The 18169-nt window shown below is 45.8% G+C and overlaps 1 protein-coding gene across 2 annotated transcripts in view; it reads left to right on the top strand.

The window, feature by feature from the left end:
- Window positions 1–18169, top strand: part of NOSTRIN (nitric oxide synthase trafficking) — a 743535-nt gene that overhangs the window by 343869 nt on the left and 381497 nt on the right. For both annotated transcript variants that reach the window (XM_078681620.1, XM_078681621.1), the window contains 2 exons: window positions 1625–1723; window positions 3798–3923. In XM_078681620.1, the coding sequence (XP_078537746.1) occupies window positions 1625–1723; window positions 3798–3923 (225 nt within the window). The remainder of the gene's footprint in view (window positions 1–1624; window positions 1724–3797; window positions 3924–18169) is intronic.

The raw sequence follows: 18169 nt of genomic DNA, 5'->3' as shown, positions 1-18169 counted from the left end.
GCGACTCAATGTTTCCACATGGGGTGATCTGTTTCAGGAGGGTACATTTTGTTCTATTGACCTTTTCTTTAAAGGAACCAATTCCACACCACTAGAGGTATTTTATTACGTACGTCTAAGGCAGGGCATGTGGGATATGTTGCTGGATTTCCCCAGGGAACCTGATAGCCCGGCTCCGTTGGTCCTTCTCTTACAATCCACAGATGGTGCGCATCTGGTGTCTGGTCCTATGGCAGTATTAGGACACAACGACGAGTGATAGACAGTTCGGCTCGTTCCCACTGGAGCACAGACTTTGGGGGGGGAAAATAACGGACAAACAATGGGAATATTGTTGTGCGCTCAAGAAAAATATATCCGCTAGTTGCAGATTTAAGGTTATCCACTATAAGTTTCTACAGCGGATTTACTACACCCCTGAAAGGAAATTCAGGTTTAAGCTTGCTGATACTGATTGTTGTGAAAGGTGTAAACGTCCAGGTGCTGGATTTTTCCACCTGGCTTGGGAATGCCCTGCTGTATGGCAGTACAGGACACAGGTACATGAAGCCCTCGAGACCATGCTAGAGACAACGTTTGATAGAGACCCCTGATTCTATTACTGGGATATACTGCGTTTATACCTAAGAGTTGCAGAAAACTGTTGGATATTGCTTTGTTACTAGCTAAGCGAAAACTAGCCTGTCGCTGGGGGAGGGGGAGGGCCCCGAAGTACAAAGACTGGCTACAGGATATGATATACTGTCAGGATCAGACGGCGATATATGCAGAGACTCAGCTGGAGACATCCAGGCCAAGAGATATTTGGGGGCCCTTACAAGCCTATCTCCTGAGTACAGCAGCTGTGGCCCCTGAGGTAGAGGTGCCACTCAATGTCCAGAGTGCAGATGATATAGTATAACTGCTTCATGTTCTCGTTGCTATACTTGTTTAATGGTCCAATCCTGAACATTGCCCACTGCAGAGACGTTACTTGTTGCAATGCCTTGTGGAGAAGTGCTGTGCCAGAACCATGTACTTATGTATCAAATAATTCTGCCTTTGGATTCAGAAGGTGACTACCTCTGCCTTGATTCTGCTTGCTAAACTGATATTGTATCTCAGTTGAAAATGCTGTTAACCTATACTTGCTTTACCGAATGCTATGTCTCTCTTCACAGATTGTTCTCTGTAATGCTTATGATGTTTGTATGTTGACATATACCAAAAAAAAAAGTTTAAAAAAAAGTAAAATAAATCAATGTAGATTGTGCATAAAAGTCCAGCAATTTTTCAGAATGTTTTTTATTAGTAAAGTTTAGAATGTGGTCTTTTAAATAATGTGTTACATCAAAAATGGAATGATTTAAAAATGTCCCCTCTTTTAGTACACAGTGCTTTAGGTATCACATATATGCTATGCTGTCTCCATAATTTATAACCAATTAACAAGTGCGTTACTCTCTATTTGTTTGGGTTCCATTGAGACAGTTTTGCCAAAGTTCACAAACTTGTATTCACTTTATTAGAGTTTATTAATTTCTAATGCTTCCAAAAAATGACCTAATCTTACCTAATAAGAGCCATTTTTAATGGGAGATAGCTACATTTTGTGTTCTAAAGAAGCAATGCCTTCGTATTACAGAGTATCCAAGACTTGGAAAAGGAGAGAATACAACTTCTCTGCAATATCCTGAATCGATACAATGAGCATGTATCCAAATTTGGAGAAACCTTGGCAATGGTATGTATTCCGTAGTATCACAAAACTACTTATGTGTTCATAATATTTGATCATTGCAACAATCTGTTTCCACTAGTGCTGATGCTGTGTGAATGAGCTACCATCCACAAGCGCATAATTCAGAGCTATCACTAGGCAGACACACAAGTTGTAATAATTCAATCCCTCCTGCATAACATAAGTCACTATATTGGGAGGTCAAAATTCATTGGATCTCAATGCTAAGACTACCATTCTCATGCGTAAACTAAGGACGTGCAATTTGCACGCAGCCTAGTTTATGAATTCACTGATAGGTCTCTTCGCAAATCGTACATTCGCAGGTGGTCACACGCAATCTGCCAAATTATTATTAAATAGGCAGTTCGAAATTTGCAATTCCCTGCAAGGATTAAGGCCTGCCAGTGACAGGAAACCTTCACCCCTGCCTTTGCTTTCCATTAAAAGAGACCCATGTCAATTAAAGGAACCGGTGCAACTTATATATATATATTTTTTTAAAGTGTTCACACCTGAGCGAAAGAGGCAGTGGTCCTTTGTACCACTCCCTACTCCAAACAAGGCCGCTGTCGTGATTCCCAAAAGGAAGATGTCCACGAGGATGGCTTTTTTTTTTGCAAATCAGATACCACCCTTTATTATGTCCATAACTGACCAATTATTTACAACCACAATCGCAGTTACGAACCATTGACATATTCCTTTCTGAATTCCAGATAGAAAGGAGACACCACTTTCATGCGCACTTGTACTTACAATTCGAACAGGGTTGCATTTAGGTAGTTCTGACTCACAAAAGTGCTTTTGTAAATAGTAAAAAGGAATTCCTGCAACAAGGGAAAAGGCAAGTATTTGTATTTCTGAACTTCGTGGGTGTCTGCAGGCATGGAGCTGGTCGCTTGGATGTTGTTACTTGTAACAACATTAATAGGACAGACAACGAAACACTTCTTTATCCAAGTGAAGCGTGTACATGCGCACAGCGTGTTCAATGCTATATACTCGGGCCTATGTCACAAAAAATCACTCACAATCAGTGTACAAGAAAACACATATAAACATGGCCGTGGCGCTGAAGCATGAAGTGCTGCTGTGTCTGTGTATATCAAAGTTACGCATGGGTGGCCCGCGAAGTGAAGTGAGTGCCATAATGATTAAATAAAGGGCAACACACAGTATGAGAAAGAAGCACCCACAGTGTAACATAAACTGAAAAAAGAAGTAATCCCCAAAATAGTATAGAAACACTCACAGCATATGGAAACTGTAGTTGGGCGGTGCTGCTGGCCGTTAAACTGAAATTATGTATAAGAAACACATACCAATGAGGAGCCAGCAAGCAAGAGGGACACCGGAGTGAATCAATCCCAAGCAGCAGGCGGGATTACACTCTATGTAGTCTACACCATGTCTTCCAGACAGAGCATGTGCGCTGCCTGGTCGCGACCTATAAAATGGATGTTTCCGACCACCTCACTAGTCGAGCGGTTTCTATTCCGAAAAGATGTCGGTGAGATGCGCATCTGACCGGCATCATAATACGCCCTAAGTCCCATCTTTGTGTTAATGTAGCTGAGTCCGCAGGACCCACTTACACACCGCACACGGATACAAATCATTGATGAAACATCTGCTCATGCACGCCATGCAAGTTTTAATGGTGAGACAGTCTTGCACTTCCAATCCAGCTCAGGCTAAACTAACGTACAAACCTTGACTTGATGGTACCAACCCTTCTGCTCCCTTATATGAATTACCTTTATTTTCTCCTTCTCCATGGCATATCCTGAATGACTATACCCTGCCTTGAGCTTACAAATTCACAAAGGACAGTCAGGCAATCTGAAAAATGTTCCAAACGTAGGACAGGTGTGTATTTAGTCTTGTACACTAGACAATAATTTGTGAACCTAAAATATTGCATTCTACTGCATGTAGAATTTGTGTTTTCACTCTTTGGATAATTTTGCTGTTAGTTTGTTGTTCCCAAGAGTGGGAATGATATTTGATTTTTGATTGACTAAATTAAAACATGCAGATATAAATTGAATTTTGTATGGTTCTCTCTTTTAAGTGCCAACAACAAATTGATAACGCCATAAGCAAGGTTGATGTTGAAAGAGACATTAAGAATTTTATGGAAGAAACAACTATATCATCTGAAGAGAACAAATCTGAGTACCTATTAACTGACTATTATGTGAGTATATTGAGCAAGACTGAAATGTTTGTGCTTATAATAAGGCAGGTTTTGATAAAGGGCATTTGTAAATATTGTTCATTTATCTATTGGGCATATTATTGTGATATATTTTTCTCTTCTGCACACACCTATATAAGTAGAGGGTTGCTTAATATTTAATTACGTAGATTTATGGCCTCTAGTGATTTAATCGTTAAAATGGTGTTCATATCAAATGAAGGATACGTACATTTTGTGACACTGTTAATTTTCTTTTTCATCTGTGGTAGCCTTCTTTTGATCTTCATATTCATTAGTAAATTTGCCTCGTAATAATCTAAGCCGTAGTCCACATTAGGGCATTAGTTAGTGTTTGGCAGAAGGGATACTCCGTCAGGTTATAATTCACTTCCAATAAGGTGGACAGCATATCCACCTCATTTTTTTTTTTTTTTTTTTTTTTTTTTTTAAAAACCTTTATTTGAGCAAGCAAGAAGGTACAAGGATGGGCCTACAACCACACGGGCCAGCCGCTAAAAAGGAGTAGACACATATCATATATGCCCGCAGAGGTAACAGTCAATCAACAATGCAATACTCCACATTATATACAGAACAAAAAACAGGTTTTATGTATATAAAAGAACAAACATACAAAAAGGCGAGAGTGTATCACTGAAGGTCAGCCCAAGGGACGCAAGGGGGGGACAGCAACGGAAGTGCAGTAGCAAAATTCTAAGCACTAAGGAGTTCGGAGGGGGGGGGGGGGGAGGGGCGCAGAGATCAGGAAGAAGGGGGGGGTGAGCCGGAAACACCAGCTCAGTCCCTATATGAAGATTCCGAGAACGCTAGCCTAAGGAGACAGGGTAATCTCGATAGTGTCCACAAGGGGAGGAGTACAAATGTCGCCACGGTATTCATTCCATTGACCCCACACCTTCACCCATGCCCTGGGTCTGCCCCATGCCACATAGACAGTTTTCTCACGGAACATGGACCAATCCATGTTATCCTCCCATTGCGAGAGGGCAGGGGGCCTGGAGGCCCCCCAGAGTTGCGCAATATCTCGCTTCGCAATCATATAGCCCAGGGTGGCCCATCTAGTCTGTGCCACCGAATAGTCAGTGGGCTCCCAAACATTCAAAAGACAGCGACGAGGTTCCGGACGCAAGGACATCCCTGTCACCACAGTCATCAGATCAAGCACAGCCACCCAATAAGCAGCCACCATCGGGCACTCCCAAAGAATATGCAGGAAAGTAGCACGCAAACCACATCCACGCTTACACAATCCATCGGAGGAAAAGCCCATCACCATCAGTCGCGGTCCCGTCACGTAAACCCGATGAAGGATCTTCAATTGGACCAGACGGAGTCGAGCCGGGATAGCCTCCTCCTTCGGGGAGGAGAGGGCCGATTGCCAATCCTCATCATCAAGTTCCAACCCATCTCCCACCCACTGTTCCCGAAGTCGGGCCAATAAGTCAGTCCGATTGTTAATCAACTTTTTATAGATCAGGGAGATAGTGCTATCAGGAAGATGTTCGTCAAGGATACGGTCTTCAAGGGGGGAAGAGTCCGGCGGAATCTCACCAGGAGCAAATACCGAAACCAAAGCGTGCCTGACCTGTAAATAACGAAAGAATTCCCGACTACTCAGGCCGTAGTCAGCCTGGAGGGCCTGAAACGGGCGCACAGAACCCTTAGAGTACACATCCCCCACCTTAGAGATCCCAATCAAGTCCCAACGGTCAAAACCCTTGGAAGACCAAAGACCGCCCAGACGTTCTGAAGCATAAAGCGGCGTCGCCAACGTCAAGCGATCCTCCCAGCCCAGGCTCACATTCGCGGCACGCCACACCGTCAAAGCAATCAAAGTAGGTCCCACAAGATGGCGCCCAGCGGAGCGAGAATAGAGCACTCTGTTAAAGTCACCTCCCGGAAGCTGAAGTTTATCCATCTCAAACGCCGGATTACGACCTGGCGAGAACATAGCGTGATTAATAGCGGACAGATGGGAAGCCCAGTAGTATCTCTTAACATCGGGGAGCGCCATGCCCCCATCATACCACGGGATGGAAAGTTTCGCGAGAGCAATGCGCGGTCGCCCATCCCAAATAAGTTGCCTCTGAAGGCTCTCAATCTCCCGAAAATAGGCCTTAGGGATAGGATCATAATAATTCTGGAGAGCGTAGAGAAACCGCGGTAGTGACATCATCTTAAACAGGGCCGCCCGACCCAGGGGAGACAAGGGAAGCTTGCGCCAACGGGCAACGTCCAAACGGAGCCTAAGCAACGGGGGAAGGAGATTACGATCAAAACGAAGGGACGGGTCCAAGGTAACAAAAACCCCCAAGTATTTGAAGCCATCCCGGACCACCTGAAGAGGAAGTCTACTCGGCAACGGAGGCAAGATACCAGATAAAACGTATACACAGGACTTAGACCAGTTGATGACGAGGCCTGAGTTAGCGCCAAAGGACGCAAGAACGTCAAATAAAACAGATAAAGACTTGCGAGGGGAAGTAAGATACAAGAGGATGTCGTCCGCATAAAGCGAGACGCGGTCTTCGAAGTCCGGGGCCCAACGAATCCCTTTAAGGGATGGTTCCCAACGGAGCCAGGCCGCCAACGGTTCAAGAGCGAGCGCAAACAACAGAGGGGACAAGGGGCAACCCTGACGGGTACCCCTGCCCAAGGAGAAGGGAGCCGACACTCTACCGTTCACTACAACTTGTGCCAGAGGTTCCGCGTACAATAGTCTAACCCAGCTAATAAACTCGCACCCGAATCCGAATTTCTCAAGAGTCGCCCATAAATAGGGCCACTCCACAGTGTCAAAGGCCATGGAGGCATCCAGGGACGCCAAAATGGCCGGTTCAGTCAAAAGCCCCGCCCTCGCCAGCACGCCGTGGAGGCGACGTAAATTCAGAGCAGTGTTTCGATGCGGGATAAAGCCAGACTGATCCGGATGGACCAAATCCCCGAGAACCGAAAGGAGACGGGTCGCCAAAAGTTTAGCCAATACCTTAGGTTCAACATTTAATAGGGATATGGGCCTATACGAGGAACAAAGGTCACGCGGTTTACCCTCTTTGGGGATGACGACGATTGTCGCCAGACGCTGATCATAAGGAAGTATGTTCCGCTCACGAGATTCTAGAAACATGGCGCGAAGATACGGCGCCACCTTATCGGGGCGCAACTTGTACAACTCAATAGGCCAACCGTTCGGGCCCAATGCTTTGCCCGAACGGAGCGAACGAACTGCAGTGGCTATCTCATCATTCGTAAAAGGGGAGTCCAAAGCAATACGGTCCAAGTCGGTGACACAGGGCAAAGTGATATCACGCAGAAGAAGGCGGGAGTCGGCAACATCCCTTACAGACACGGGAGCATATACCACACGGAAATATTTCGCAAAACGATCAACAATGGCAGTCGGATCAATCACATTCTCACCACTCGCAGACTGAATCACGGGCACCACACGATTAACTCTTTCTTTCTTGTCCAACCACGCTAGGAGTTTGCCCGCCTTGTCACCCACATCATACAATCTGCCCTGTTGCTCACGAAACATCACCTTCGCAGCGTCAGTGACCAGGGATTTATATGCAAACTGTTTTAGACCCAGGGCATGGAGTTTCTCAGGCGTGACACCAGACTCCAACTCGTCCTCCAAAGCAGAGATCTCCCCCTCGAGGTCCACCACCTCCCTCCTCCCAGCCCTCTTAGCTTCAACAATCAAGGAAAGGGCCTGTCCACGAATCACAGTTTTAAAGGCTTCCCACAGGGACACAGCCGAAGAGACCGACCCCTCGTTTTCCAGGAAATATGCATCCATGGACTTGAGCAAGAGGGTACGAGTCTCAGGGGAGGAAAGATACCAAGGGTTAATGGGAGCCACTCGGCCCGCCGCCTCTACCCCAACCTCGAAACGAAGCCAGAGCGGCGAGTGATCAGAAATACCCCTTGGCAAATGTAAAATCTCACGAACCGCCGATGATTGGGCCGCGGGCATCAGGAAATAATCCAGCCGAGACAGACTGCCATGAGCCCCAGAATGGAAGGTGTATTGGAGCTGAGTAGGATGCAACAGTCACCAGCAGTCCACAAGGCCAAAGGTATCTAGAAACCCACCCAACCACTGCTGAGCCTGCGGGGTATCTCTAGGGGGATGGCGATCGTGAAGGCCGGAAAGCACCGAATTAAAATCACCGGCCAGAAAGAGAGTACTATCAGGGAGATCTAACAAAACACGGCCCAAATCAGTAAAAGTAGAAGCCTGCAAACCCGGGGGAACATAAACATTGAAAAGAGATAGGGTGCGGCCTTCATATCTACCCACCAAGACAGTATATCTCCCACGATCATCTTGAATCACCTCATCGATCGCCAGGGGGAGGGAGGTTCGAACAAGAACACCCACACCCCTAGATCCGGAGGTAAACCCCGAGTGCGCCACAAGGCGGTAGCCCCATCTATTCATTGCATAACAAACATTACCAATCAAATGGGTTTCTTGCAGGAAAACAATGTCCGGTGACAAACGTCGTATACATTTTAAGACAACACTGCGCTTAATACGATCTCCCAGGCCATTAACGTTCCAGGAAAGAAATTTCAACCCTCTACCCCCCATCCCAGCCGCCCGAGCCAAGACCCCTCGTCCATGAGCTAGACATCAGAAACAGCAGCAAACACAGGAGCAACTCGCCTTGAAAACAACACACAGAAAAGAAAAAACTTCCCAACCCCCCTCCCCCAAACTGAAGAGAAACACCCCCCACCCTGCACCCCTGCAAAAAGCTAAAGAGCCACCCCAACCTGCAGTGTGCCTGTCGCCCAAGAACCCCTATTCTACACAAAGACCCCGGAGGAGGAAAGGTCTCCGTTCCACCCTCCCCCCGACCTCAGCAAGAACAAAAATAACAAACGAAAGACAGAATAATCACAATGTAGAGGGACGCCGGCCAACACTCCTGATAGTGTATACAAAATAAGACATAAGAGCCGAACAGTTAGATCTCCACACCACCTTCGGCACCACCCGGGTGAGCGGCGGAGTCAGTCTCAGGAGGACGATCAGGCAATGAGTCCAGCCAGTCATTAACAGCATCTGGCCGATCAAAGAAAAGGGTACGCTCATCGTATTCGACCCGAAGTCTGGTGGGAAAGAGCATGGCGTAACGTAGGCCCCGATCCCGAAGACGTTTCTTGGCACCACGAAACTCCATACGTTGTCTCTGAACCTGTTGGGAAAAGTCCGGGTAAAAGTTCACCGTAGCATTCTCAAAGGCCACCGGGCCCTTCACCCGCGAGGCCTGCAGGATAGCTTCCCGGTCTCTATAATGAAAAAGCTTCGCTACAATGGGTCTCGGCGGGGCTCCCGGCTTGACTTTGCCCCCTGGAACACGATGTGCGCGTTCCACCGTGAAAAATTTTGTAAGACCAGAAGGGGCCAGATGGTTCAAGACCAGATCCTCAACCAGGAGATCCACCGAGTGGGGTTCAGGGTTCTCCGGTACACCAACCAGGCGAACATTGCAGCGACGCGCCCTATTTTCAAAATCCTCCAGGCGACGGGTCATGAAGTCGTTCCCCCGACGGAGATTTCCGATCTCTGTCTGGAGCTCTGAGACGTCCTTCGTAAGGCTAGACGATTTAATATCCAATGATTGTACCCTCTCATTCGTCTTGCCGAGATCAGCACGAATCAGATTCACCTCAATAGCCACGGTGTCAAGTTTATGGGCCAAGGCCTCGTACTGTAGGCCGATGGATTCCCTCACACCCGAGATGGCGCCCATGATATCCTGTAGGGAGGGCTCCGCCGACTCTTCCAAAACTCGTTCGGACGCTATACTGGAACCAGGCAGGGCAGCTCCGGGGGACCCCTTAGAATGGGTATAACGGTCCATGACATTTGATTGAACTGGACCTCCGCGCAGAGGTGTTTTCGTCTTGCGCGTCTCTCTGTCCCCTCTGCCCGCCATTTTGAAGATGCGTCACAGGACAAGCCACCAGGTTCGACGGGCCCGACACCCAAAGTACAGGATCAAAAGTACACTAAAAAGGGGGCACAACTCGGGTAGAGGTCGCTAAGCCAGCAAATAGGTCACATGAAAGTCCAACAGCCGATCTGCCTCCAAGTCTCAGCCGCAACACGATATCCACACCCGTGGCCCAAGTCGGAACAGAATCGAAACCGAAACTTAGGAAGGGGGGACCCACAAGGCCAGATCTCCTGCCGTTGTTGTTCAATTGCAGGACGGCTACAGAACCGCACCCCGTCCCGGGCGCACCTCAAGGGCGGAGCCCAAAAGTTCAGAGCACCATATCTCAGGAATACGAGATCCAAATCAATTTCCGAAAAGTGCCAGGGTAATCAGCCAAACGTCCCCCACACGAATTCTTGCAAGAAATCAGGATTCAGCCAGGATAAAATGCCGGGAGCGGCGAGGGTCCGGAGAGCGCTGTGCTCAAGCGGCCATCTCGGATGCCCGCCAAGCTCCTCCTCCACCTCATTTGTGATAATGTTTCCCATCTCCCAAACTCTAAGCAGGACCCATAGTCATCTGTGTGGGCATTCATTTAATGAACCATGTTATGATGGAGTAAATGCATTGTATATACAAATTGTTCACATGACCATAGATGGCACAGGGTTAGTATTTGCATTGTTTCTAATTTGTTCTCTCAGTCATAAATGCAGTGGTCACTTCCAAAATCACAATGGGCCCGTTCCCACAAAAGGACTTATATGTAGTAAAGTTACGAGTGTGGAGTCTCTGCACTCATAGTGGAGTTTCTGCACTCGTGGCGGAATCTCAGCCCTCGAGGTGGGTTGTACGGCTTTAGAACGCGTGCTTTTACACCGCGTGCCATTACAACGCAGTTTTTTCAACGCAAGTCGTTACCACGACTTGCGCTGGAGGGGTGCGGACTTAGGAATTTTTTAATTTACTATTCTAACACCAGCCTACGTACAGTAGGGAAGGTGTTGGATAGTAAATTTAAAAATTCCTTGTCCTGCAGCGCCCTCCAGCGCAAGTCGTGGTAACGACTTACGTTGAAAAAACCGCGTTGTAACGGCACGCGGTGTAACAGCCGCGTCGTAAAGGCTGTTCCCCCTCGAGGTGGAATCTCAGAGCAGATCACTGAAGATCATGCAATATATGGAGATTCCCCCACGAGTGCAGAGACTCTGCACTCACAACTTTACTACATGTAAGTCCCTTTGTGAATCAGGCCCACTGTGTGGCAACATGCCCTACATCATACAGGGACATTTGTCTGTATGGACTGATTTTCTTAAATTTTCTGATACTGTCAGGATTCAGTATCCTTGTCCTCAGAATCCAACAGGAGTTGAGTATTCTTTCATCCCTCACTTTGTCCATCAATGACCTCATACACTGATTAAGTATGGGCGTAATTTGCGAATTCGCGGTCCGCGAAATCGAAACGAAAGCGAATTCGCAATCCGCAGAATTTGTGAATTCGTGCGAATTTTTGTTTTTTACGTGTTCGTGGGGTTTTTTGCTTATTCGCGGACCGCTTGCAGCGCACCGACCCCGAGGTTGTCCATGCGGTCGTACATGGGCGCGGCCATCTTGTGCGCGTTGCGTATTTCCGTTTCCGGGCGCTATTGGCAATGTCGCGTTGTGTGCGGTGCGCTATTACAAGTTTGTGCGTGTTTTTGTGTGCTCGTGGGGGAAATATCGCGCGAACTTACCCATGCGGTCCTCAATGGGCGCGGCCATCTTGTTTTCCATTCATTGCTATGGTCCTGTGCATGTTTTTTGAATCCTGCTTGAATCTTTGTCATCCTTTCTTTCTTTGAACTTTTTTTTGCTCTTGTTTGCTCATTATCTATCTCTCTATTTGTCTAGATCTATATTTTGTGTTTTTTTCAACTTTTTGTTACTTCATAACTCCTTTTTTGATATAGCTCTCTCTTTCATTTTTTTTTCTTTCTTCCCCCTATTCTTTTCTTCTTTCGGCCAGGACCATGGCAAAGGGAGCCGGCAAATCAAAGGGGCAGGGTCCTGCACCCCGTAGCCGACTCCCTTGCCGGGCGACTGAGGGGAGTTGATGTAATGGCCAGGGAGGTTTTTACCGCGGTGGAGGTGGCCGCCCTGGTATTTTTTGTTCTGCGCCACCTCCCTAAGACCGAGGCAGCAGGGGGCAGGCCCGGTCAAGGGTATGGCCTCCAGGAGCGTCGCCAGCGGTGGGATAAGGTGTGCCGGGCCATGCGGAGGGAGTCGGGGGACCGACGCACCTACGACCAAGCGACGCACCAGTGGGCCGACGTCCTCGACCGGGAGCAGGATCTGCTCCACCTGCTAGGTGTGGAGATCCCTGCCCTTGGTGAGTAGCTATTTAATAACTTCTTTGTTTTCTTCTGCTCTGTGTTATATTGCTAATATATGGTTTTCCCGAAGAGCAAGAATGCTGCAGATTCTATTACATTGCAGGTAAATTAATGTTTAAATAGCTTCTGTGATTGTAGGTGCTCGCCTGCGCAGTGGCGTTGCTCCAATGCTTACTTGTTTGCTACTGTGTGCTCATTTGAGCAGAACTGCGTAATGCTAGAGAGACTAGAGACTCAAGTCTAGTCCTTCCTTTGTACTCCTGCTGCCACTAAGAAGAAGAGATAGTGATGGATTGATAGGTTGAGTATATTATGACTTGTTATTAGTAGTAGTAGTAGGACATTTTTTAGTGCTCTGCAATCATGATGACGGACTGTATCTGTCACGTCGCGTGCTGCTGAGTGCTGGCAGTCGTAGTAGAGCCTTTTTGTTGTTGGTTTAGTTGGTGATTTACATAACTTTCCAAGTAGACGGCCTGCGAATCCAGCAATTCTATACTAATAGTATCCTCCTAGTTGACCAGATCATATAGGTTAATACATGTAGTGCAATTGTTGTTAATTTGTTTGCCCGAGATAATTTTAGATTGTGCTCAAAGAAATCAAATATTTCAAAAAAGCAATCATCCATGTTGTGTTTCTTTATTTCATGATCATCAGCACCTCTCAGGGGCAAGGCGACTAGCAGCACCATTGCAACTGTGTTGGAAGAAGGTGGACAGTCACAGCAGTCCCTTGCAGGCCTTTCTGCTGGCCTCAGTAAGTTGTTCTATTGTTATATTAATACTTATACTTCCCTAACATATACAGCTCCTATTCATTACAAACTGTTTCCTAATTCTATTTTTTACAAAATAGTCTTTGATCTTCTTCTAATCTAGACTACTTTCTACATTCTTATCCTGCCTCTACCATCACTCTCTGTGCTCCTACTATTTACGATTATGAGTCGGTCTGTGTAGGAAGCTAAGCTTGCCCAGTCGGCAAACGGTGTTAAACAAAACTCTGACCCAGAACAGAAGTTGAACCCCCAATCCCCTGACCGACTATGTAGTGTGTCTGACCAATGATTTTACGACCCAGAACAACAGAAGAAGACTACCGCCGAGTCCCGGCCTATCTGAGTCACTGAAACATGACTTCCAAGTGCAGTAGTTCAAACCCTTTCGCTCACTCACTCGTGAACAAAAGCCACACAGTGTTTGTTAGTTTTAAAGTTTTATTTTCAATTAGGAAATGAAAAAAAAGGTCTTGTTTTTTAATAGCGTAGTATTCGTAGCGAGCACTGCTGATAGATGACGGTAAAGTTTAAACAACATTTCCATGAATCAAATTACTTTAACGTAATAGTTAACAGACACATGAAATTATTAGAAAAACTGTGCGGGAGCCACCACCTTCTTTAAAGTACTTAAAGTACTGCTGGTGATGACTTACTAGTAGTTGGTGAATCGTCCTGTTGGGAGAAGGGCAATGTAATCTTCTTTCTGTAATTAGAAAAATGGTGCACGTTAAGCAAGTATTCATCAGCTGTCCTAAGAAGTGTAGCATTTAATGGAATAAGCACATAAAAAGTTAACACTCTCCCCTAAACCCTTACTATTTTTCAATCCCAGTAATAAAAAATGTTTTATGTAACATTTCCTTCCATTACGAGACGAAATAGGGGGTTGTGTATGGCATCTAAAATATGACTTGTTTTTTCTAGACGTCACAACATCTGATGCGGCACAGCTGACCACCAGTGCCGGGGCCAGCACTGCAGAGGGCTCCACTCTAGGGGCGGATGCGGCGGCGCCACCAGGAGGAGATGGGGGGAAGGCTCAGTGGCAGCAGAAGGTGGTAAGTTATTATACTCCTTACTTATTGACATTTTTGAGTAGGCTCGCAAAGGAGTGTATGATGTACTGTACAGTACACTAGTACATGTACACTGTACTGTTAAGAACAGTTACTAATTTAGAACTACTTTTTTGGCTATCACGGAGAAGACAGTCAACCTTGACTTGTAATAGCATTAGTGGCTGTACTTCTCGGGTAAGCAATGGCCCCCTCTATTTGACTTCAACTCAGCTGGCAAACTTTTATCGTGAAGCCAAGTCATATCAGATGTACTTTAGGGATGTGAAGAACGAAAAGTAAAAGAAGGGTGAAATGAAGGACGAGTGAGTCTTAACATTTATGACTGTAAAGAATGATGTTTTTGAATGCAAGTCAAGCGAAGAAGACGATGGTTTCCAAAATATAATGAAAAGGGTGTTAGTTGATTGTTGAGAAAAAGAAAACTTGGGACATTTGAGACATTAATTAGAATGATAAACGTACTTTGGAAGCCTGGATGTTATCTTCTTTTTCCTCATCGATAGCAGAGGTGTATGATGTAGTAGAGCAGACGCTGAGTGGATAAAGATTGTTACTTTGAACAGCATGTCCGCGCCAGAGTAGCAAAGCTGAGGAAATCCAAATACTAGAATTTGTGATTGATCACAAATACTCCCTGCCTTGACTTACAGTACTTTACTTTGCAAGTGCAGCATCTATTGTGTATGGATTGTATAGTTGACAACATTATATCAAGTCAAGTTCCTTCCTCCACCAATTATGGGTTCCACACTCACTCCCTAGGTAATAATTTTATTTCAGCTGTGTCATGGGTGGACTATCGCTGTAGTTCACTCAATCTATCAAAACAAAGCACCTGAAGGCATCCATCATATAACCAAAGATCATGTGATCGGCAGGATAATGATATATGATCAGAATTGAATAATCTCCATTCTTCTTTTGTTGTACTAAAGGCCCGGGGGGCAGTGCTAAAGATATCATTACATTGAGCAGTAGCCCTTGATGTAACCGAGTATGGCCAGTGGCAGAGCCACCCCTATAGAAAAGTAAGAACTTCCTATCCCCACCTGCATGTACTGCTTAAAGTACTGCGAGTCTGCGTCATCATGGCTGAGTGAGCTGCCATGCCGGCTACCACCAGTTCACGTACCACTAATTTCTTTTGCAAAACAAGAGAAAGAAACAGAAGACTTTTTTAGTACTCTCTCACTATGTATGTAATGTATTAGTGAGTCCATCCATAGTCCTGCTAGTGGAATTCCTGAAACTCCCAGTAATGTCACAGGCCTACAAAGACGGCGGAAAGATACATGGCAAAATGTTATACTGTGTTTGCAACTTGCTGGTGTTACTGATAGTCAACTTTCAGTAAAATTATTTTGACTTTATGTTAAAGACTATTGGCTACAGTATTTTTCTTTCTTTCTTCATATAGATGCTCCTCCAACTAAGCTCACCAGAAAGGAGATGGCGGTCCAGGCCAGGGCCCGTAAGCTGGAGGCAACCACTGCATCCTCCTCCAGTGCCCCCGTGTCCACCAGCCGGAAGCCTCCAGCCAAACGGAGCCGTGGCCCGACAGCCTCCAGCCGCCGCCGCACAGCAGCAACACGATCAGCTGCCCCCCAGATCATGGATGGTACGTCAGCGCCGCCTCCGTAAGAGAGTGGAGTACCTGGAGCGGATGGCCGAAAAACAACAGCGCCAGCTCCGGGACCTCCGCAAAGAGCTGCGGGACGTGCAGCAACAGCTGTCCACACTACGCCATCGAAGGAAGTGACTGTCCCTTGCCCCTTTTTTAAAGACTGTTGAGGGGGGGGGGGAATTGGGTGTTTGGGAAAGGGGACTTTTGGACATTGCTTGGGGTTAGGGAGGGGGGGTGAGGTGGGTTAATTTATTTTATTGTATGACTACATAGATATATTTCTTAAAAATTATTTTTCAAACCAAAACATAGTATACACGTTCATATTATTTTGTGTGGGGGTGGGCGGTGGTTACTGGACGTTTGGTTTCTTCCAACTTACCAACATGAATGAAACATCTAGTCCTGAAATGTACCAAAGTGCCAGCAGCCGATTTAGTGAAATTAGTAGCCCTACTAGTACTTTACTAGTAGTACTGCCAGTCTCTGCTCTCCTCCCACTCCTAGCCCATTATTCTACCTTTCCAAAATGCTTATCTTACCTGTGATTCGTGTTTCAGAATAGGGGTAGCCACAGGGCTGCCTGCATGGCAAATGTTGATTAAGGTTGGTTGTTGACATGTATCCTCGATGGATGAAATATCATTGTTGTGCTGGTAGTAGTAATGGTACACACTTGACAGTAGCAGCATATGAAAAAAAAGGAAATGTAACATTGAGTGGCCTGAGCGTAGCATTAGAAACAGTACGATAGATAGTAGGCTACAGAAAAGTGCCATAAATTGTAGCCTAAACAGTGCTAAAGTATTCTAAATATAACTTTACTAGCTTCGTGGACTATGGCTACTATAAGAAATATTATGAAGGCAAAGGATACTTAAACATAAAAATTAACCATTTGATTCGCCATGTGTACGAGCATGATGTTTGATGCTCAATTCACGATGTCGCACATGAAATTCCATTTCCCAACATGTTTCTGGTGCTGTTTAGACCTTATCCTCCCCTGCAAGTGTGGGGAATTTCTTGTTGTCATAGTCATACCTCAATGAAAAACCACACAACCCGGGGGGAGAGGGTTAGGGTTTTTGAAGATTGGATGGGAATGGGGTTTTTTGGGAAAAGTTTTGTGGAGAGAAGAAAAAAAAACACTGCATGTACAAACAACAAATGAAGAGAAACATTTTTTTGGATTCAAAGATATCCATAAATCTTTTACGGGACATAAAGGTAGTGCACTACTGCATAAAAATAGCAAAGAAATGTATGAAATAGCTGGAGAGATGACTTTGAAGCAGAGAACAAAGAAACACACCTAGTCACATTCGTAGAAGTTAAAAAAATTTACAACAATAACATTTACAAGATAAGGAGAAGTTAAGAGAGAATACTGTAACTTTATGTTGTAGTTGTCCTGTTGAATTGGTGAAGTTGCATGCATCCTGCCATTCCTCTTATTCGCGATATATCCCTCCATTCCATCTTACGCTTCGTCGATGAATATTGGTGACCAGACACACTGTCCACTGGCTGCCTGATGAGTAATTGCGGATTGCGTCTGAGTTCAGCGTTTGTTCCATGGCACATAGTAAAAGCCGTCCTGTAATTTTTTATGGGAAAAAACAGTAAGTGAACCAGTTAAAAAAATATAAGGTACGCTGTGTAGTGCAAAAATAACACGTTCAGTTTCAGAGTCCATAGTATTACAAACACACAAGCATCATTTCGAAAGTGCGTACTCTGAGGCTCCTTTTCAAGAATAAATAAGTGTGGGCGAAATTTGCAGATTTTTCCCTCAAGCTAAGTGTAAAGTGTAAACTGCGATTTTAGAACCCTAACCCTAACCCTAACCCTAGGCCCTAACCCCCCTTTTTCACCATGGATTTAGTCCAAAACACTGGATTCTGATATTAGACCTTCCCAGTAATACCCCAAGACCCGCCAACCCACCCGCAAAAAAGTAGAAGACCCCCAAACAGGCAAAAAGCAAAAATACAAAAAAAGGGGACTTAGAAATATTTAGGCCTAGTTCCAAAATCACTCCATGCGCGCTCTGCAGCTAGGCCCTAACTCTCATTTGCCACCATGGATTTTCTTTAAACCACTTGCAATCAAAACTATCCATACCCAGCGTTGCTCCAAGACCCCCCAACCCCCCTCAAACACCAGGAACCCCCCCAAGCAGGCAAAAAGCAAAAATACAAAAAACGGGGACTTAGAAATATTTAGGCCTAGTTCCAAAATCACTCCATGCGCGCTCTGCAGCTAGGCCCTAACTCCCCTTTCCAACAATGGATTTTCTTCAAACCACTTGCAACCAAAATTAGGCATGCCCAGCAAAGACCCCCCAACCCCCCCAAACACCAGGAACCCCTCCAAACAGCCCCCCAAAAACAA

This window comes from Lissotriton helveticus, chromosome 3_1 (genome assembly GCF_964261635.1).
Source record: "Lissotriton helveticus chromosome 3_1, aLisHel1.1, whole genome shotgun sequence".
NCBI lineage: Eukaryota > Metazoa > Chordata > Amphibia > Caudata > Salamandridae > Lissotriton > Lissotriton helveticus.
This window is presented reverse-complemented; position numbering and strand designations above follow the sequence as displayed.